A 23,359-nucleotide genomic window follows, 5' to 3' on the forward strand; every position below is an offset into this window, starting at 1 on the left:
CTAATGAATTTCAAGTGAAAAAAATGACTTTTCATAAGTAGAAAAGAAAAGCTGTTTTAGAAATGTTGTAATGCTGATAAAAATTGTCTTACAGTATATATAGAATGTTCAAAATGTAGAGAAAACATGGAAAAATTACAGAACAATGAATAAAGGGAAATACGGAAAAAAATTTCGAAAAAAGAAAAAAAATTAATAAAAATTATAATAAAAAAATTTTTCTACTATAATTTAAACAAGTAATAAAAAAATCCGATAATGATCCAAAAAATTTTAGTATTATTTTTCCTTTTTCATTGTTCTGTAATTTTTCCATGTTTTCTCTACATTTTGAACGTTATATACATATATAGGGTAAACTAACCAGTGAAGGAACACTTAAGCTTCACTTGCCTTTTAAAAAATCATATTAATTTCAAAATTCGTAATTTAAGTTAAATGATAGTGTCAACATATTTGTTACTAATTTCAAATTATGTAAAAAAAATTGTAGAGAACCTTACATAATATTGTTTTACAGTTTTGGAGGTTCAAATAACAAGTAGTAAGAAGACCAAGTGAAGGAACAGCTCTTACCAGTGAATGAACACCCAGTAAAGGAACACTTAATTTTGGTTATTTTTAATGCTCTTTATGAATTTATAAGTCATACAAATATTTAAAAACAAGCCTATTCTTGAAATTATAACGTATAAATACTTGGAAAATGATAAAATTTTTTTGTAATCATAAATTGAAAATTAAAGTGTCAACATATTAACACATACTGTTCATTCACTGGGAAATCTATGCCTGGGAGAACATGCCTGTTCCCTCACTGGTTAGAAGCTGTTTTTCGTATTTTTAACATACTTTTGATGCGGAACATCACTAAAGGTACAAGAAAATTAAAGTTTATCTTTTATTTTCATTAACTTAGAAGAAAACCCAGTAAAGGAACGCTTGCTCCTTCACTGGTTTTTCATCGTTTGGTGATCCAGTGAATAAACATCCCCTTATCTCAGTACTTTATTATGCTATGATGCTTAAAAAAAGATAAAACGTAACTTCAATAACTATATTTTGAATTCTCTTTTTCACAATGAGAAAAATAAAAGTATTGCATGCAGTTAATTCCATTTCAAACATATAAATACAAACACTCACCTTATATTTTTTTTCAAAGAAACAAGGTGTTGCAGAAATAATAACAAATTCAAAATTTTTTCCAGAGAAGTCTATTTAACCAGGTAATCCAAAACATTGCTAGATGACTTCCTATTATTTGGCAGTAAGGTATTGTTACCAATCACTCTAAAGAAAAACTTTCAAATTCCTATTTTTAATCAATATATATGAAATGTTCCTTCACTGGTATGTTTACCCTTTAGAGAGAGAAATAAATTATTACCGAGAATGAAACCGATGCGAATATAAGAATATTCGAACAGGATAAGTCCGAAAAGCATAAATAGGAAATAGATTCTAAAACTTCATAAAAGATTATACCCACAAAAGGACAGACATGGTAGCGTCATCGAGAGTCTGTGTGCCAAAATAGCGAACAAAAAATCTACGAAAGAAATATTTAAGGTTGTAGACGAGATAAAAAAAAAATTTTCGATAAAAATTAAACTAAATTAATTGGAAATACAGACAGGCTCCCAATTATGTTTCATGGTGATCCAAGCGAAATTTCAATGATATTGTGGTCGTGCCATAGCTTAAAACTATGCATTAATTCGTGTAGGAAGGCAGCCACTTACTAAATCAGATCTGTTTGTCCAATTATTCAACAGAAGTTTACATAGAAATTTATAATTATTTAAAATGAGCGTATCATTGTTACAAATAAACTTAATAAATGCGATAATTTGAGATAAAATAACGTTTCTGTTGATACTAATAGGATTCTCGTAAATTAACTTGTTGACAGGAAATGGAAAGTAACTTCTTTTACATCAATTTGAGCATTAGAAGAGTTAAATGCACTGAATAAATCAATATAAACTGAAGATACATAATAATGATAAGATTTGACAAGAGTTAAATCCCTTGGATAAATTTTTTATATTATAACTGTCGTTGAACAGCCGACACAATTTTTTGGGTTTACGACTACTAATGTTCAACTCCGAACTTTGAAACGAATCCAGAAGACAAGGGAGAGATTTGCCCTCGTTTAGGACTTTCTGATGGAACTCACCCGCATTTGAGCGGCATGGAGAGGAAAACCACCAAAACCTCCCACGGTTAGCCTGACGACAAGGGGACTCTAACCCATAATTAATCTACCACTGAGAATATTTTACGTCAGCACTGTGGTCTGTACTAGCCGGATTCGTATCGGCAAGCCATCGCTGGGATTCGAAACTGGTTTACCTCATTGGATCTATCTCCTGAGCCATCACGGCTCCCTTTGGATGAATTGAGTTTGCAGTATTAATAAAATCTATACAATTAAATAGAATAATACCATCAATCAATCTGAAGCAGTTCCCAATAGAAAACGCAACAATCTTTACAAAGTAGTGTAAAAAGAAGGTTATCTAGAATACTTGGGAAATTGGTACCTTGTGGTATATGCGGCAGAAAAGTACTTTCACGGTTAAAGGTAAGAACAGCATTTTCGCATTAGCACTGCGCATAGAACGCATTTACTTCCCCGACAGGCTGATACCCATCTATCTGGAGCTTCATTAAAGGTAAAGTTATTAAAAATACGGAAATTAACAATGTTTTGCCAGTATTCAAATTCGATAACAAGAATATTACTCAAGTCATAAAATATGAGAAAAGTAATTTTATTATAGTATTTATTGTATAAAAAAATACAAATCGCTTTGACGTTAAAACATAAGAGAAGTAAATTACTACTAAACATCAGCATCATAGTAAATTAAACTCGTTGAAATCTGGAACGAACCCAGTTACTTACCGCTGCGTACGTCTTTCTATCACACTCATCTATTCCTCTCTCAGGTTTTTATATTATGATATAAAAATGTTGCCGCTATAGGAAATATAACTTTCAAAGAACAGTTGATTTAACAATTTGCATTCTTACTTTCATAATAAGCTTTTTTTTTTTATAAAACTATGTTCGACTAACCTTTACAATGAAAATAATGAATACAAAGTATTCATAGCTGAATTGACAATTCGCGTTTATTATCTCTCTTGGGTTAGGAACATTTAACGTGTTTTATTAGAGTAGTCAACAATTGTTATAAAACATTAACAGCAATTAAATTTAGCATCAAATTAAACAAGAAAGTAAACATCAAATTTGATGACTCAGCTCGAAAGGAAACTGAGCTAAATGCTTATGCCAAAAATTTATCCCAACAGAATCAGAAATTTAATCTATGTCCATGGAATTAAAAATTTTGAGATCATTTGATGAATCATTTTTAATGTTGATGTATCAACATTAAGTTACAAACTTGTCTTGGTGGGTATGCTTACGTGTGTTGAGCTATGCCGGCGGTAGCATAGTAACTGGTAGGACCTTTCAAGCTTGACTGGGCACCCATCTAAGAGTAACACTCTGGTCCTCAGGATTGGACGAGACGACATTTACCCGTAAAACAAACATTATTATGAAATCTAATCACACATTTAAAAAATGGACGGTATTGAATTGAATGTGGGGTTTAGTGGCACAAAATTCAAATATGGACATGCTGTGCAAAAAACAATATGGTAAAACAAATCAAAAGTCAAAGAGCAAACAAAGCTTTACGAGTCGTGCATTTATTACTGATTACATAGCATAAGCCGATTGTTAGAATCAGATAAAAGGTATGAATATCAGATAAAAAGTATGAGTACGGTATAAAAAGCACGAGGTAAAATGGTACGCAGGTGGTAAGATGCAAAAGTGTACAAAAATTGTAGCTGCATTAAAACATTTATATGCAGTAAAATATATCAACAGCACGTAAAAATATTTGAATGATGGGAGTCACCTAACAAATCTTCAGGAGTTAAAATAGAACTACCGAAAAAGGTACGGATGATGACGGATAAAAGTTGAACATATTATTAAAATGTGATGAATCGAGAGAGGAACGATACAAGTACTGTATTGGGTGTGACTGATTCGAAAACGTGTAAGCTTTACATCAGCATTGCGCAAAAGCAAGACAGGCAAAAAGTCGGATTTGATTCTATGCAGTTTATTAAAAACTTTGACATCCTACTGTAAAAAACGGACGGAGCCTACGATTAAATGGACTGAAAAAGGAAAACGTCTTTGGAATCTTGAAACCGGAATGTATTAAAACAACTATAGTCTCAGATGAATAAATATAGAATCTATGTATTGGCCTTACAAGAAGTTAAATTTATGGATATGGGTGGCTTTACAGTTTGTAATAGCGCATTACTCATGGAACAGGCTTTCAGAAACTTAAAGCGGTTTTGAATTTTTCTGATGTAGAGGAAAGAATTTGTATTTGAAGACTGAGAGCAACAATTCCTTGATGTGTGTTCTTACTCCAGCTGATTGATTGATTAATTGAATGTCATGTCTTATGGGTCAAAATCCAAAAAAGGATATGCTGCACCAAACGATTTGTTTAAGTAATTGAAAATGGTAAATTGCACATTACAATTTTATCTTTATAAAATAAATGAAATTAATAAAATGGTTAATCGTATATTTAAAAATCAATAAAATTCGATAAAAGGCTTTATTACATAAAATACGCAAAAAAAGGTAAAACGGTAGATTGGTAAGAAATAAGAGTGACTAATAAAACCAGCTATATACAATATAAAATACCAATAGCTCGGTAAAATGCGAAAATGTTAGGATGATGGATTTTATCTGACACATCTTTCATACATTTAAATAGTGCTATTAAAGATGGTAATACGATGCTGGTTAAAACAGGAACAAATGGTTAAAATATGACGAAGCCTAAGTAAAACGTTACAATAAGAGTGACATTTGGGAGGAGATTCTCCTATCAACAGATGAAGATGAGTACGTCGAGTGTGGCCGATTCTGAGACGTTTTACATCTGTATTTCGCAGACGCAATTCATGCTCCAACTGATGATGGGTAAAGAGAAAGTTTTTATGAAACACTCGAATGTGAATTTAATAAGCTACCTAAATATGTTGCCTACCTAGTGATTGGAGACTTTAATGCGAAGATCATCGGCATGAAAGAAATATATTGACCGACTGTTGGAAACTTTAGCCTACATGATATGTGTAGTGAAAATGGGATACGAGCAATAGATTTTGCATTGAGCGTTCGCCTTCCAATGAGCTGTTCCGGCTTTGAATACCAGCGATGGCAGGTCGATACGAAGCTCGCATCCGGCTTGCATCGACCACAGTTCTCACATAAAATACAATCTTTAGTGGTAAAGGGCCGGGATAGCCTGGTCGGTAGGGTGCTGGGCCCATATCCAAGAGGTCGTGGGTACGATCCTCGCCGGCCGAAGACTCCCCGTGTAGTAAATGGTGACTGATGCACGTTAAATCTGTCGAGTCTCAAAGTCCTCCATGTTCCCACAACAAATCAATACCTCTGGGGGTACTGATCCAGGAGTTTCCTTGTCTTCTGGATTGGTTCAAAATTACAAGGCTACGGAGTTGAACGTAAGTAGTCGTAAATCCATGAAATTGGGTCGGCTGTTCAACGACGGTTATAAAATAAAATAAAATCTTTAGTGGTAGACGGATGATGGGTTAGAGTCCCGTTGTCATTAGACTAATCATGGGAGGTTTCCTTTCTGTATAACGTAAATGCGGGTTAGTTTCATCAAAAAGTCCTCCAAGAAGGCGAAATATCTCCCAATACTTGATCCAGGAGTTCCCTTGTCTTCTGGATTGGATTCAAAATGATAAGGCTGCGGGAGTCGTAAACCCAAAAATCGGGTCGACTGTTCAACGACGGTTATAAAAGTAGATTTTGCAACTTATGACAACCTAATCATAAGTAGCACATATTTCCAACAGAAATGCATTTACAAAGAGACTTGGGTTTCTCTAAATGGAATGACGAAAAACCAAATCGATCCTATATGGATAGACCCTCCGAAGTGAGATATGAGAAAATGTTGTCGTGGGGACTATTACCAATTAATAAAATCAATGATGGATTAAAGCAACCGAATTGGCGTTGGAATGTACCAAGACGAATTAAAAGAAAAAATTAGTGTATAATACTTTAAACTTAATGAAAATGATATATGACCAGTAGAAAAAGGGATACATTCAAAAATATCATATTAAATTCTGCTGATGAAGTTTTGGGAAAAGCGGAGAAAAAGAAGAGAAATGAATGGTTTGAGGCAGGCAACTCATCAACGAAAAAATGAGGCAAGGAAGAAGGTGCATCAGCATAGAACAAAAGAGTGTGAAAACTTCTAAAAAGAAAAAGGTCACATTATAAAATACGCTAAAAAAAAGATCTTTTGAACAAAACAGAAGATTGAGAACTTATTTTGAGATATCAGTCAAATGGTATTCAAAGATTTAAGGTTTTCAAAGGTATTTCGGCCAAGCACCCTTTCCTGCCTAGGCAAAGATGAAACACTTATTAGTGGACCAAAAAAAGAAACAAGTTTAACAGATGGGCTGAATATTGCGACGCATCGTTAAACAAAGAAACTAGCGGTGATACAAAAACAGAATCTGAAATAAAGCCGCAGTTTTCATATAACAACCTCTTTGAACCTTTCAACAATCTTAGAACTAGAACATTTCCTTCGAAAATTTAAAAAAAAAATGGAAATTACACATTACTAGCTTGTTTTTAATAATGACCGATTTTTACTTTATTTTTCCATTTACTTCTTTCAAATGTTTTAAGCATAAAGCGTTACGCTGGTCACGGGTATCCATTTTTGCTAAACATCTTTAGAATCTCCAAAGTCTAAACAAAAAGTGACTACCTCTGGTTTTTCAATCCCAAAATAGTTTTGAAGCATTTGTTTCTCCTTAAAATTAAAATAAAACAAAATTTCGGTCGCTCTATTTGAAGAAATAGTAGTTCAGTTAGGAAGCTGTAATGGGGGTTAAAAAAATCCTCTGCGTTTATGGAATAGAAAACGGGACTTTGTCGTACGTAACAAAAAGCGTTGACAGTTATGGGAAATAAGTGAGATTTTCGTATCTCCTTTCAGAATATAATAATTGAAATACAACCGTCTCCTGATGCAAATGCATACAAACAGAGAAGGTTTTAATGCAGAATGAATACTTCATTACCAACGACATTTGCTTTGGGTGAAAGCTCTTTGTTTGCACACTCTCTATCCCGACTCCATTCATAAACATCGATGGATTAGATGCTGCCTTTCCTCAAATCAATACTGCTTCAAGGATTCCAACAATTGAAAAATATTTTTTAATTGAATGATTAAAAGCTTTTTTTAACATATTTACAGGGAGAGAGAATTTAAACTTTCATAGAACTTATATATTAAGAGTGAAAGAGTCAGGACTACTACCCAGTGGTCGGAAGTAGTGAAATTACTGTAGTCGCTACTTTTCTTCGTAGTTTGCTACTTTTTTTACAAAAATAGCAGGGCGATACAAAAAAAAAAAACAGTTTGTAGCGATTCCTGGCAACTACCTTTGACGTTAGTTTAAAAATGGAACGCTGATCTGATGCAACTAATTTTTCGAATTCAGTATTTATACCAGTATTATTGTTTATGTGAATCCTTGAACAATACATAACCAAAAGAAAAATAGCCCCTATTAAAAATTAACGTAAATTTATCATATTACTATTCTCAACTATCTTTGCTTCCAAGAAAAGAACGGACGCTCTGAACATTTATTATAAACACATATTCCACCGTTTTTTCGTCTGAATAGTCGAAAAATATTTAAAATTATAAGATATAAAATTTTCTTCAAAATTTTAGACTACGTAATTTTAACATCGAATAATTGAAAAAATCAATCAAATAGTTCTTGAGAAATAAATGTTTTGAAAAAAAAAACGGCTTTTTTTATTAAGTAACTTAAGAACTATTCGATCCATTTTATTCGACTTAAATCATTTAAAATAAAACAATCAAAAATGATTTTAAAAAAAACTAAGCCACAAATCAAATGTTCTTCTCATATTCAATAAAACTAAATATAATTAGTTTATTTAATTTCATAACCGTCGTCGAATAGTCTACCTAATTTTGGGTTAACGACTACCATGGCCATGAAATTTTGAACCCAATCCAGAAGACAAGGAAAACTGCTGGATCAAGTATTGGGAGAAATTTTCTTTCGGGGGAGGACTTTTTGATGGAACTTACCCGCAGAATCAGTTTGCGTACCGACAGAACAATAGCAGCCGTAGAATAAGACTGCTATTCAAAAGCGAACGCTCTATTCTACGGTTAGCTGGCGCTTATGGTTTTGAAAACTTAAATGCAATTATTTGGGCTGAAATGTCTCTCAAAGCATATTGCATACATCGTTAGAAGCAGAATAGGTAGTACCGTTCTTTTCAAGGACAGGAAAACAAAATTCACGGTCTATGCCAATTTACTCTCGACTAGACTTGCCTGGGAGATGTATTAGATGAGACAATAGCGCTTCGAGGACACCCTTTGGCGTCGGATCTTTCGAGCAACCGCTTTAGCCTGTTTAATAGCTTTAAGATTTGATGTTGAAGGGGATCAACGGAATATGTTCCACAACCTAAGCGGTGGAACACTCAGAATTCAAACAAGACTTACGAAGGCAAAGAAAACATGTCGATGTCTTTGGAATGCTATTTTCCGCAGCTCCAGTGAATAAGAGCCAGTTTGCGAGATGATATATGAACACCGATGGTTTTGGGCGTGTAGAAACCTTAACGGAATATGAAACTATAAGTGGGAAGTGATCACTATTATGAACACTATCGCTAAAAGAAAAGTTTATGAACGGCTTGAGCTAAATCAATAGAATGAAAGGTTTGTGTCGGAGTATGAAAATAGATTAACCAAACAGAGATTATGGTCATGGATGAGTTGTTCAATCTTATGACACCGATCATTGGAAGCGGAACTGCCCCACAGTTCACTGTAACCTATAAACTTTCCAAGTCAAATAGAAGGTGAAGGTAACTGAACAATCAATGAATTCAATCTGCTTGGGAAAGGTAAGCTTGTAGAGGTAAATAAATAGTACAGGAAGAAGAATATTTATGTTAATTTGAAAAACGCAGATCTGTAATGAGGATGACAATGGGAGTTGTTTAGATGGTAATGCACTCGAAGTTCATATTGCAACTCTGCCATGAAGACGACTTCAATGATCTAAAGCATATGGACATTATGAACTTGGTCGAGATGATTGGATCATAACTTCATTCTTCGTCAGAAGCAAGTAAAGACAATTCGTGGTCAAAATCCATCTTTTGCAAAGCAGAAGAAACGGATTGATTGACAAGTTAAATGTATTTATTTTGCACATCGTTTTCTTCTTTAAGTAGCCAGGTCTTCAAATTTCGGGACGGCTTTTCTTTGTGGGGAGCTGTTTCGAAAAAGGTAGAGCCATTTCGGAATAATCTGTTTTAGATGTTTTGTTAGGTGGAGGTGATGTGGTCCTATTGGACGTTGAAGCTGGGTTTTTGAGTATGTGGTTTTATCTTATTTTATAACCGCCGATCCAAGTCTGAATTTACTACTACTAATGTTTAACTTTGTCGCCTTGTAATTTTGTACCCAATCCAGAAGGCAGGGAAACTCCTGGATCAAGTATTGTGAGAAATTTGCATTAGTCGAGGATTTTTGATAGAACTAACCCACATTTGCGTTACATGGAGAGGAAATCCACGAAAATTTCCAATGGTGAACCGAACCGCAAGGGGACTCTAACCCACGAACCGAGTACTACTGAGGATATTTTACGTCAGCACTGTGGTAGGTGAGAGCCCGGTTCACCTCATTGGAAAGCGAACGCTCTATCCCCCGATCCACCACGGCTCGATTTAATCTGATGGTTGAAAGTAAATGTTTGTGCTGCAGAATCAGTTTGCGTATTGACAGAGCAATACTATATCTTAATGGCTCGAAGGGGTGATCTCGAATATGGTAATTAGTGCAGAGCTTAAGACCGTGCTATTTTCAGCTACCACTACCAGTGGCACCACCTACCACGCAGTCCAACTTAGGGGATGCAAGTAGCAGATAGACGCTAACTCCAACCCGTTACTTGAACATCGATGCTGACCAATAGCTATTAGCCGCGACATAAGTCTCCATGGTGTAACCTGTAAGAGGTGCCCAGTAATGTTCCCGGGCTTGACACTAGTCAACAGATGGCGTTCGTGACAAGCCGATTGGTGCATACAGGCCGATATGCACCTACCGTTTACCTGAAGCACGGGCTAAAGCAGTGTGTTGGGGTACCAGGTTCCTTTTTTGCAGGGCCAAGGGTCACGGCGAACTCGTAGGTGGTCGCTTCCCATCAGGGAAGTAATTGAACACAGACGAAAATCCCTCATTAGCAAATTTGGCGACCACGACAAGGGGTAGGAAAAAAACGAAGGGACAGATCACTAGTGTATCCCGGGAGTGTGACTGCCAGTGTTTACTTAAAGAATTTAACCCTCCACCCCACTCGAGGGAAAAAGTGATGAGGTCTCTAATTATTCTACCCCCATGTTCTATCATAGGCCTTCTCCATGTGAATAAACTTGAAACTAAGTGCTGATTTTTACGGAAAGCCTGACGAACGTTAATTTCAAGTTTTAACAGATATCACCGTGCTTTATCCTTTGCGGAAATCACTTCTGTACTTTTAAAGACAGTTTTGTTTCAAGTACGAATATGCCCTCAACATGTAAAATTGTTTCAGAATTTTACAGATACAGCTAGTTAACGAGATAGGCCGTAGCTAGTGGAGTCTTCGGGATTTTTTTTTCCTGGTTTAACAATAGGTATTATATGTTTTTAACCAGTATTCTGTGAAAGTTCGTTCTGCATATATACGTTTATATAATTATAGAACATGCTTTTAGGTTGTATTCGTTAGGTTAGGTTAGGCACCAAATCAGGACCAGGTGTTGTAGGATGGGTATTTTTTAAACCTTATAGAAATTCCTCTAGAGTAAAGGGTTTATTATAGTCATCGTTCGTGTTTCTTGGCATTAGTTTGACTTTTTCACATTTTATAATAGCAAATGGTTCTTGGTAATTACAGCAATAGAAACTTCAGTAAAAGCATTAGCAATATGTTATATTTGTAAATTATTGCATTTGAGAATAGGTATGTAATGGGCAAAATATTTACCAGATATTGTTTTGTTGTAGATAATATTTGACGATGAATTATGCTTTACGAAGGATACGAAATTGTGCCAAGATATTTTCAGAATTCTACGAGCCATTGAGCTGGACTTTTTAAAAGCAACGTTTCGTTTTTTTTGACCTTCTTGATTCCACCATGGTTTGAGATATTTTAACTATGTTTCACTACTTAAAGCATCATGCCTGTCTAAGTGGCCAATAATTATATTTTAATCACTATGTATGCAGGATGTGAATCTAATTCGCGACAGCATAGATACTTGATAGCATCACCAATATGCATACTGAGATACATTGCATACAGCTAAATTGATGGCATAAAATGATCGCGATGGAGCGTGAAAATGGGTGCTTTCTCCTGTATTAAGAATACTTAGGAGACGGTCATCAATTAATTTTTCAATTGAAAAACCTCTAGTATTGGAGGCAGGGCTTCCCCAAATAAGGCAATGGCCATTGAAATCTCCTATTACAAAAGGTTGCGGAAGTTGACCAATCAGATCATTTCAAGCAATTCTTGTTTCCATTTCAAACACTGACGAGAATTAGCAGAATGTGTTTCGTTACAGTTTATACATTTTTCAGGGGGAGTACAAGTTCTAATTGTATTAGGTTGATTATAACGCGAACATGTTTCTTTTCCTCTGTAGTTGTTGGCTGAGAGACTGAATTTCTGACACTTGAAGCGTATAGCTAACCCATGATCGGCTACCACCGAGGATATTTTGCGTCAGCACTGTGATCGATGCGGAATTCGCATTGATCAGCCATCGCTGGGATTCCAACCCGGTTCACCTCATTGGAAATCGACTAAACCTCCACGGCTCAATTAGAGTACTGTGCAGAGTAGTTATAATACTAGGAATATTATCTATTATTTCAATAGGGAGATAGCTTGTTTATTAGAAATCGTTTCGCTAGACGACAACCGTGGTACATTTTACGAATTTCTTATTTGAGATTCGATACATTTTGGGTACTATAAATGGTACATGCCGGAAATTTTCTTTTCAAGTGATGCAAGTATTAAAAATCTAGAATTTACAGCATTATATTTAAGACATAAATTTTATGTGAAAATATGTCGAGACTGAAAAACCTTTTGTAACAATGGCAATGCACGATGTTCGCCTGAACACTCTCAAGCCCACCACATTACATATGGAAACAAGAAGAGGGCATTTTAGGGAGGGTAGCTTCGATGATAGCTTGTATTGTATTTAATCTGATTCAATAAATTTTTTAAGATTCGCATGGATATTTCTTTCTTACTTGAAATGATTCTCTTTACTCAATCGGTTGTTATTTTTTAAATACGAAGGAAAAAAAGTGAACTAATTCTGACATTAAGGGCAGTACATGTTTTTTTTTTTTAATTTTACGATATTTATTATGAATGTTCATTGATTGTTAGATGGTTTAATTTCTAAACTTGCACATTTTTTAAAGCGGTTAATTTCTTTTATTATTTGAGTTTTCTGGAAAAAGTGAAGTGCTTAAACTTATTAACAGATTTTAAAAGGAGATAAAACTTTTGTTGAAAATGGAAATAGTTCACGTTACCTGTGCCGAAAAAATATTAAATGTCTTTGTTTTTATTTATTTTTTAATTTTTTTTTAAACTGAAGGCAAGTTACCGCAAATAGGATGAAATCTAAAACTATCAACGATGATTTTTATCAGCACCCATCAAACCATCTGAAATTATCTAAGTTTTTTTGTTCCTTAAATTACGTTTTCTTACTTGTATTTTAATGTAACCTGTATAGTTTTTCTCACTATTTATTAAAAAAAAATTCGAACAGTTTTTCATTAGCAAATTTTTTTCTTCTTAATAACCAATTTACTATGCATGATAAATTTATAGATGAGTTATTAATTAATAAAACATTAAGCTTGCTTTGAAATAAAAATTTTAATTTGTTAAAATTTTAATTAGCTGTTACACCCAAAATTTAATATCCAAATTTTTACATTTTTTGAAAAGTATATATTAAACAAAACAATAGCCCAAAACGATTTTTTTAATTTAATTTATTTTACAAGGTGTTAACAATTAAATTTTAAAGCACTTTTTAATTAAGAAATAAATATCTAAGGATAGAATAAATGGATTTTAAAAAATTGTATCTCTTTTTACGCGGAGGTTCTTGATAAAATAGTTATAAATAAAACATATTCTTCCAGTTCCAAGTTTGAACTCAAAAAATTATGTAAATAAATTATAAATAACTAATTATTCATATTATTCACCTAAAATTATAAATTGATCATTTAATATAATGTTTGTTATTTTGTAAAACTTTAGTTGAGATTTTTAAATTCCCTCCAAATCAACTGATACAGCGCGATTGAGTGATCAGCGGAGTGGAGTGGCAGAGCGCGCCGCGGTGCAGCGTTTCGCGAAAAAAGCTATAACTTTTTATGGAATTACGATTCATTTTTTTTGAAAAGCTATTTTGTTCAGAATAAAATTTACTTTAAAATGGGTTTTGTTTGAACTTTGCACGACATTAACGACATTTTGGTTTTTCATTTTACAACTTAATTTTGCAATAAAAAATTAAATTTTTTAAGCATTTGTTTTATTATAATTATTTTATCAACAACTTCCATTATTTTCGTGTAAAATGAGATAAATTTTTTTAAAATCCATTCATTCTATCCTTAGATATTTATTTTTTAATCAAAAAGAGCTTTGAAATTTAATTGTTAATATCTTGTAAAATAAATCGTTTTGGGCTATTGTTTTGTATAATATATACTTTTTAAAAAACAAAAAATGTAAAAATTATGATATCAAATTTTGACTTTTTAAAAAAAGAGAAAATCGAACGATCTAAACGATGCTACAGGTGCGAATACTTTTCTCTCTTTACTCTAGAGCTAACACAATGGACGGAAGAAAGAGGTCTCATGGTCTAATTTTCTCTCGCCAAAACCAGTCTTAAAGAGGGACCCGCACCCCTACTTGAAATAATCATACCTCGTTACCATAGTCACCGCCACCCCTCCAGACGACTGTCTGTCAGAGTACCTATCGTAGACAAACAGTAGTTCAGCAAGGGGAGCGGAAACACTGGCTCTGAACACCTAGGCCCAGAGTAGTGTCCAATATAGTACTACATCAGAGGAGTGTGGATCCTCCAAAACAATCGGAACTCAGGATCATTACCTTGATACAGAGCTAATCCCGAGCAATTTGTTCTATCAGAGTGATAGAGGGGGATCTATCGCTCATCTACACGGCCCAAAGAGCACGCGACCAACAGACACCGAGAAATAAGCCCGTCACACTTGTGTAAGAATGCAAACTGGTAACTCCATGATGAAACGCGGCACACTGCAAATATACTGTTCAGCAATAGCTAACGTTGTTAGTCTGTCCGATTCAGAGAATTTTTTTTTTTTTTTTAATAAAGATGTGCAGCAAAGTAACAAATCCTAAAAACCCGACAAAGGAAAAAAAAATTAAACAGAAATCTGAAAACCTTAAATGTGTCAATTATAATCAGTGTTTAAAAGGAAACGAGTCGACATTCGCACACTAGATTAAAATATTAATTTCAGGTGTAAAACTTAAAACAGGATAATTTCAAGAGAGAAGCAGGAAAATACTGAGGTCTAGCTGGGGTCCCCGGGTGCGCCATACCCGTCACACAACAGTGTTCCCCTGGGGGATGAAAATTTAAGTTGGCAGTTAGATGGATACAGAAGATGGCAGTTCGTTCGGGATAAATGATAATGTTATCTGTGTAATATCGGTGAATGTTAGCTTGAAGAAAGAGGATCAATGGTAGAAGACGAAACCATAGCTAGAGGTAGTGAGATGGATGTTAATGTGGAATCATCTCAGTGGACACAAGGGTCAATTGGTAAGTCTAAAATATTATTATTTTTGGTGTGGAAGCACCATACAACTTATTACCACTTTAAACTGGTAAGAAAAATCTACCGTAAAAATGTGACAAGTTGAGATGTATGAGCTCCACTCCAAGTAGAGCTCACTTTTTGCAACCATCTTTAGTTATGGGTCGTGCTATAACAAATTATATCCTGAGTTCATGAAGAGTACATAATTTTCATTCTCTTTGTACTCACCAAAACACGGTTGCCACTCAAATCTGGATGGAAAAAAATTCCACGCACATATTATACACAATATATTAAGAGGAAACATACATTCACTGTACTCTTGAGTGAGCTATATTAGGGTAACTTATGGGTGCTTGTGAGCCTAACTCGAAAATCCTGAAAATTTCTTGACTAAAGTCATTAATGACGCATTTCAAAAAATTAATGTTTTTATAAATTCAACTAATTGATATTTTTCAGCATAGTTTAAATGAATAATTATGTATAAGTTTACTTATATCTCTAATTACGTTTATTATTCTATCTGAAAAAAATATTTACAAATGAAAGCGATGCCAAGTAGAAAATCTAGTTCTAAAATTTTTAAATAAAATATACAAGAATTTTTAGGCATAAATGTGATCAGTGATTCCTTAAAACTTCTGGATCGTGGTTAGCGACAAATCCGGATTTCTTCCAGAGCACAATCATCTCTGATAACTATACTAGTTTTAATTGCTGAAAAAATTAAAAGAAATAAGGCTTAGCATACTTAAAACAAATAATGTAGAAAATTAAATAGTCTAATAAAGCTGAAATCTCATTAATTGTATTTCGAGTAGTCACCACTTTTAAAAGACGAATATAAGAAATAAAATTCCCTGTATTTTCTAAGTTTTCCCTGTAGAGTGGCAACCTAGAGAAATGACTTTTTATTTTTATGCATGAAAAACAAATCTAACAAATTTAGCAAGGAATTTACGAGAAGTGATATTAAAATCTAAAGAGTGATTGACAGGACTAGATTCGAACTCTGCATCTGATAGAGGGAAGTTTTTAGGTACTTCTAGGAGATCCTAGGGATTGCATTTTGCTGCATATAAACATAAATACATAGTCAATATAAATGAACTTTAGCTTTATAGATTATTACGTATTAAGCTCTGTTTTTAACATTTACTTTTCTCTTGCCTTTGTTGGGCCCTGGCTTTCTCTACCAAAGAGTTTCATAGCAACTGGTTCTCGTTATCCTGTTTGACTTTCTTTAATAATTAGAAAATAATACGTTAACACTTTTACAGAGCAGAATTAATGTATTTGCAAGGAGAATGTTTCAGAATAAATCATCACAATTCATAAAATATATATTTATTTTCAAAAACTAAATATCCAAAATAGATAAACAGGAACAACATTAATAGATATCCTAATTTAAATATTGTACTTCAGTGACCCATTATTTGTGCTAATACTACAATCAATACAGAAAAGTACCAGGAGCTAGATGAAGTACTGGCAGTGCTAGGAGAGAGGGCAAGATCGATATAATGTTCGGCTACTTTTTTGTTAACATCAGCCACTCCATCAAACCAAATATGCATGCAAAATTCACTTTCTGTATATTTCCAAGAATGATCCCAAACCTAAGCAATAAAAATACTATAATATGTAATAGGTAAATAAAAAGTATAATAACCATAATAAGAAAATAAAATTACAAATAAACTACATAAAAAATACATTTTCCTCAAATAAACTAAGTTAGCATATTAGATTAAACAAGTGAAACTATCTGTAGGAAGAGTAGATATCGACCATGTCTACCTTCATCTATGAAAAGGTAGCCCACTATAGAATCGAGTTAACATGCCTTATAAACTAGTGAATTGGAATTGTATTTTTATAGTGGTAGATACACTACAGTATTCCCTCACGAGAATTACATCTCTGATAGAATTCGATGAACGGATACCACTAGTTGATTCATTGCTGTTTTGTGAGAAGCTGGGAGAGCTGTATTAAGAAGACCAAACTTTAGAAGCAACAGTGTAAGGACAATGTCGCAGTCACAAGTAGCAAGTCAACTGTTCAATGTGAACCATCCATCGAAGTAAGAATTTCTGTTAGGGTAAATCGAAGTGGGAGTTTCTGTCAAGGTGGGCATTTTCTCATGGGGTCCGGGTCCCCAATGTGGGGAGAGTAGCTATCGACAATCGACCTTCATCTATGAGAAGGTACCCCACCATAGGATCGAATTAACATATCTTATATACTAGTGAATTGGAATTATATTTTTGTAGTGGTAGATACACCACACTATCAAATCTTTAATTTCCATAACAAAATCTATTGTAACTTAATATTTCTTTTTCATCCAAAAATAATTTATACTTAAGGGTACACATCAAAGCCAGTTTTTAATGAGGTTTCAGGATCAGTTTTACTCCAAGGGAAACATTTTCAAGATTTGGGAGAATGTCTTTGGAAAGTTATGACTTTCTTTCCCATTTTTTTTAAAATTGAATTTTAAAACGTTTGATTGCAGATGAGTTGTATTTAATAATAAATCTCATAGATCACACTACTTGTCTCATTAAATATGGCAAATTGCAGTAATTTATATACAGCTTTGACTAAGTTTAAGCTTTTAGAAAAAAACAATTGTTAGCTTTAAACGGCTAGGCGATCTGGTTCATAGCTAGTAGAGTCACTAATGATTTAATTAAAAATATGATTAAGTGCAATAGTAAAGCAGAAAAGAATTTTTTAAAAATATTAATTTATTAATCCACATTTAAAATACACATCCTACACAAATTTTTATTCTTCAAAACAAAAATTCAGTCTTTTTCTGTTTTAAAAATATCATAAAAAATGAACTTTCCACTCATGAACTAAATGTTTTTGATATTAGCGATGCAGGTTACATAGTTTTTTTCACTATTTATCTTGCTTCGTCATTTTTTTATAAAAAAAAAAGTCATGAAATTCTGCCACCAAGAGAAAAATTTTTTTTCTTTTCATGGCAAGATTTTTTTCTTTAAGAATATAAAGCAGGCTTTTTTTCCAACATCAACCTTGCCAAACGACAGTGCTTGCTCTATTAAGTTTCTCTGGAAATTTTGCAAAGAAAAAAAAATTCCCACAGATTTAGATTCCAATACTATTTTAATATAATTTAAACCCTAATAATTTTGCTTAATTACAATTGAAACTTTATCCACATAATTTTGTAACTTTTGAATTTAGATTTAATGTCAGATTGGTGAAAACATTTCACGAATTTTTTTAGTAAAGAGATTATGCAGAAATAGTGGAAAAAGTTATTCTCTAATATTCTTTTACTATTTTAAAATCATATAGAGTTTATTATTTTATTTGCATACGTTGACTGAGTGCAGCCTAAATTAAAATGTATTATAAAGTAAATATAACTCATTTAACTTTCAATAATTGTAAATCGAAAGCTATTATATGTTTAAAAAAAAATTTATCAAGATAAAATAGCATCATGAGATTACTTTAAAATGTAAAAAAGGTACACCACTTTTAGTTTAAAGACCTAAGACTTAAAAAGCGCTAATCAAAATTCAAATAGTTGAAAATATAAACCACTATACTATCTCTATAATCAAAATAGACTAGAATAAAAATAACTTCAAATAAGAGATAAAAATAAAATATAACTTCTATTAATTTTAAGCTGATAAATTGTCGAATAAACTGTATATATTTATGAATTAAGAATAGTATGATATGATATTCTAATCAATAAGAATGTAATGTCAACAATGAGAAACAGCTAGACCAGCAGGGGTGATTGTGGGTTCAATTCAAAAATCCGGAACATTTCTTGAGTAAAATCATTCAAAAAATTTATATCTTCATAAATTTAAATCATTGAAATTTTCAAAACATGATATTCTAAATGAATTATATGCAGCATAATTTAAATGAATAATTATGTGTAAGTTTACTTTTATCTCTAATCACAGTTATTATTCTACGGATTTTTTCCGGAGCACAATCACCCCGGGACCAGTATCTTTCTATGCTATAAAAATGAATGAAACAAATACAAAATATGTTTGCTAATAAAATTATTCGTTCAACAGTAGAATCAACTTTTGCACCTAACATTATAAACACAAAGAATTATAAAATAAAATGAAATAGAAAATTTTTTAAATGGGAATACATAAAGGTTTTCTTCAGGACGCATTCCTTTACGACGGTAAATGCGATATTTCCAAATAAAGAATAATTATCCTAAGATAAAAATTACTCTTTATAGTACATATATATTTTCATAACAAGAACTTGCAATCAATTTCTATGCATTTTCTGGTAATTTAATTCCGTATGTTAGTGTAATATACATTCTTAAGCAGTATTCTATAATACAGGGTTTTCTGTAAAGACTGCTTTTAATATGTATTTTTAGACTCTTTATCAAAAATTAACATATAATATACCTATATATATATATATAGTAATAAATCATACATCAAAAGAAATAATTGAAGAAGAAATTGCCATGTGATTCCAAATAAGAAGAAATACTTTTCTTCACTAAGCTTTAATGTTTACTAATCATGCTTGAGCAACCTCAGTGTCATTATGGTTCACTTTTAAAGTAAAAAATGAATTTTTCAGAAATAACATCTCTTAAGAGGGAGGTTTGCATTGACAATACTCTTTGGAATTTTCGGAATAATTTTATTCAAAGTGTTGTTGGGATATGACATGAAACACAATATGATAATATATAAATAAATAATATTATAAATAAATAAAAGTCAACAAGCTCAAGCTGGAAAATAATGCATAAAATTAATGAGGTGGCTACTGGCTTGGAAAATGAATCAAAGCAATGAGACTAACAGGAGTTTTTAAATTGTGTTCTATTTTGAATGAAAAGTATATAATTGACTTTTTTTCTTTTTGCAGGTAAAAGAAAGAAAAAATGGAAAAACAATTTAAATATATCTGCGGTCCATATGATATAATATGGATTTATGGACTAGAATGGTGAACATTTTTATAACTAGGCAATCGTCAAAAAAATTGGTTTTAAGTAAAATGCATTTAAAATTTCAATTTTCAGTTCTCACATGAGTGATTAAAGTGACATAATAGAATAGGAAAAAACTTTAAAACTTATGCTATCAAGATAATTAAAATTATAAAAATGTAAATAAATAAATTTTATATTTCTTTAAATATTGTCACAAAAAAAAAGCGAGCAGTGTTTTATTTTTTCCCTTGAACACTTTCAATGTTTTTATATCCTTCAATAGATCCTATTTTTTTTTATTTGCTTAACATAAGAAATCGATGTTAATAATAGTTAAGAAAAACAGTTACTCAGGTTTGAGGTCATTTATACGTTTTACAAAATCTAAAACAATTTGGTCAATTTTATTTCCTCAAGTATTATCCAAATTTTGTAAGGAAACTTTAACAGTCAGATTATGGTAGCAAAAATAGTAATACACATGAACAGGAACATAATTAACCCCTGCTACCATTGTTATCTTAAATTTACCTTAAGGTTTTAGGTGTATTTTTTTCTTAAATCAACTTGGGATAGCTGTTAACTACATTCTTTTTCTTTGGCAATGTGTTTATTTTACAACATATAAACTTTGGAATGATTATGAAGTTTTTGTTTAAAAGTTGGAAGATGATTAAAGCAGGAATTTTTAATTATAATTACATATAAAACCAGCAGGTCCGTGAGCTTGGGGTATCATGTTTCGTGATCAGGTTTTGTATATGAACACAAATTGCAATGCAGGATTTTCAAAGCTTGACATTATAAAGATCCATTGCTTCAAAAGATTTTTTGTTGATTGCACACAAAGTTCTGATTAATTGTTTGGAGTTGCAGGAAATATTTTTTCTCTTTCGTTGGCCATCCAATAGCTGCCAACTTGGATAGGAACAAATCCGGTAGATTTTACGAAATATAAATTTCATGATAATAGTTGCATAATGTTCTACATCTTTTACACATAGGAAATTTTAGGAATTTTTATAGCCATCAAAATAGAAAAACTGCAATATATTACAGACTTTAAATATATACTTGAAATGTTATGTATTATGTTTACTCATAATTTCGAATATTGATAGGCATTTAATTCATCAAGGATAGTAACAATATCTTTTTTAAAATTAATTTAAAGAGAGCTCTGAATAAAAATAAACTGACCATTTTAGAACAAAAAAAGTTTTGAACTGATTTCTATAAATGAGCTTCATTATGTAATATAATTAACTAATATTAAGTAATATACTTATTAAAATATTCAAGCAGGCAAGCAATAATTTGTACAAAATTTCTATTTTAAAATGGAATTTTTTTTTATAGGAAAATGACTCAATTTAATGAAATTTTCTATAATCCATAATGCATTCTATAATGCAGGAGAATTTTAATTAAAACAGTAAACCAGGAGAAACTGGCAAAATCCAGTAATCTACTGGAAAATCAAGTAGAGTTGGCGGCTCTGGCCATCTCGCATGAAAAACAATGGTTTTCAATATTAAAACTATTACAAATAACCTCACCATTACACAAGTATTCGATTGAAAAATCACTGAAAATATTAAATATCAGTACACTATCATAACAAGTTTATTTTAATAATTTCAAGGATTTGATTAAAAATTAAATAATTTTATACTTACATTCTCACAAAAGTCTTTTGCCGTTTTATACATTTCTGAAAATGTCAAGCACTGGGAATTTTCTGGACATATATTGTGACCTAAAAATAAATTTAAATATCACATTTGATGCTGATATTATAATGACTCCTGTTATCTAAAGAGAAGCAAAGTTGTTATGTATGAAACAAATATGTACTCATAACAAAAAAGTACAAGATAGATTTTGAGGAATCATAATTAAACTTTATCAGGAATTAAGATTTAAAATATATTTTATTAGAATTAGTTTGCAATAAATTACAGTACTTTTGAAATGACATTTTAAAAATCTCAAAATCTTTTTACAGAATGCAAATAAAAAACAGAATGACATTTTGATGAAATGAGATTTTTACACTTCTGTTAAAAGCAGTATAATATTTTTCGAAACATAATAAAAATTCGATTATTTTAATAAATATTAATTTTAAAACACTACCTTAAAACCAAATTTCATTTTAACATTGCAAATATTTCTGAATATGAATATATATATATATAGATAATTCTTATGTGATTTTTTTTACTAAATTAGTGATTTACGCTATTATATATCCTAATGTTATATCAACTTGCTATAAAGGTCTAAGGCATCACACTTATTTTAATAATTAATTTGTAATTAATTTGTGTAATTAATTTCTTAATTTGATTATTTTAGCCTGCTTTTCAGTACTTAATAATGATACATTTTCAGTTTCAATGATTTTGAAGTAATTTATAATGCAGAAAGATAGTTTCAATTGTGTTATGATTTAACTTAATATTTCTGTTACAATAATAATATTTCATCGATGATTATATTTATGAATTGTAAAATATAGTTATATATCATGAAAATTAATAAAAAAAACAAATAAAAAAACCAAAAAAAAAAAAAAAAAAATTACCAACGTGATAGAAGACATGATTGAATAAAAATTGATCTTATGGTTTTTTTATTGCAGAGTGCAACCTTGAATGCCTATTATCAGAGAAAATGGATAATCTAGGCATGCTAAAATCTTGATGATTCTGGATACACAACACTGCAATGTACAAAGTTTATGTAAAGATGAGAGTTGCCTAAGAAATTGTAACTAGCCCCTAACATTTTAGTAAAATTTAAAATAAAATCTATTAGTACACTATTTTCAAAGAATTTTGCCTTTTGGTTGACCTTTTGAGTTCATAATTTGTAAGAAAATTCACAACAACTTTTATGTGTCTCAAATTTACATTGTCCCTGTATAAGCATTTTGCAGATTTTGAAATACTTAAATAATACTATATACTTAATACTTTTATTTTCAAGTTGTCTCTGGAACATAAAGACAAAATTGGGAAAGTTAAGTTACCTTGTTCTAAATGAATTGGTAATTTTCTTAACACTATATTATAAACACCATATTGAAATAAAAACTTATTAATTTTGTTTCCATGTGATTAATATGTATTTCTTGTGCACTTTATTTTGTATTTACTTGTTTTCTTTTTAATGTGGTAACTTTTAAGTTAGTCTTTCTTAAAATTTAAATTAATAAAAAAAAAGTTTG

General features: G+C 31.6%; 1 protein-coding gene and 1 long non-coding RNA gene across 3 annotated transcripts in view; one reads left to right on the forward strand and one right to left on the reverse strand.

Annotated features, from left to right (window-relative positions):
- Positions 1–16,459: 16,459 nt before the first annotated feature.
- LOC147816654 (folate receptor gamma-like) overlaps positions 16,460–23,359 on the reverse strand; it is a 46,160-nt gene continuing 39,260 nt past the window's right edge. For both annotated transcript variants that reach the window (XM_087149775.1, XM_087149779.1), the window contains 2 exons: positions 21,804–21,883; positions 16,460–16,750 (listed from right to left, as the gene is read on the reverse strand). In XM_087149775.1, coding sequence (XP_087005901.1) covers positions 16,553–16,750; positions 21,804–21,883 — 278 coding nt within the window. In that variant the 3' untranslated portion in view covers positions 16,460–16,552. The remainder of the gene's footprint in view (positions 16,751–21,803; positions 21,884–23,359) is intronic.
- LOC147816655 (uncharacterized) lies at positions 16,746–23,249 on the forward strand. Its single transcript, XR_015428620.1, has 2 exons — positions 16,746–17,217; positions 22,772–23,249. It is a non-coding gene; the product is annotated as an uncharacterized LOC147816655 (long non-coding RNA).

Source organism: Parasteatoda tepidariorum, chromosome 1 (genome assembly GCF_982258835.1).
Source record: "Parasteatoda tepidariorum strain Cologne lab strain chromosome 1, Ptep-v5.0, whole genome shotgun sequence".
NCBI lineage: Eukaryota > Metazoa > Arthropoda > Arachnida > Araneae > Theridiidae > Parasteatoda > Parasteatoda tepidariorum.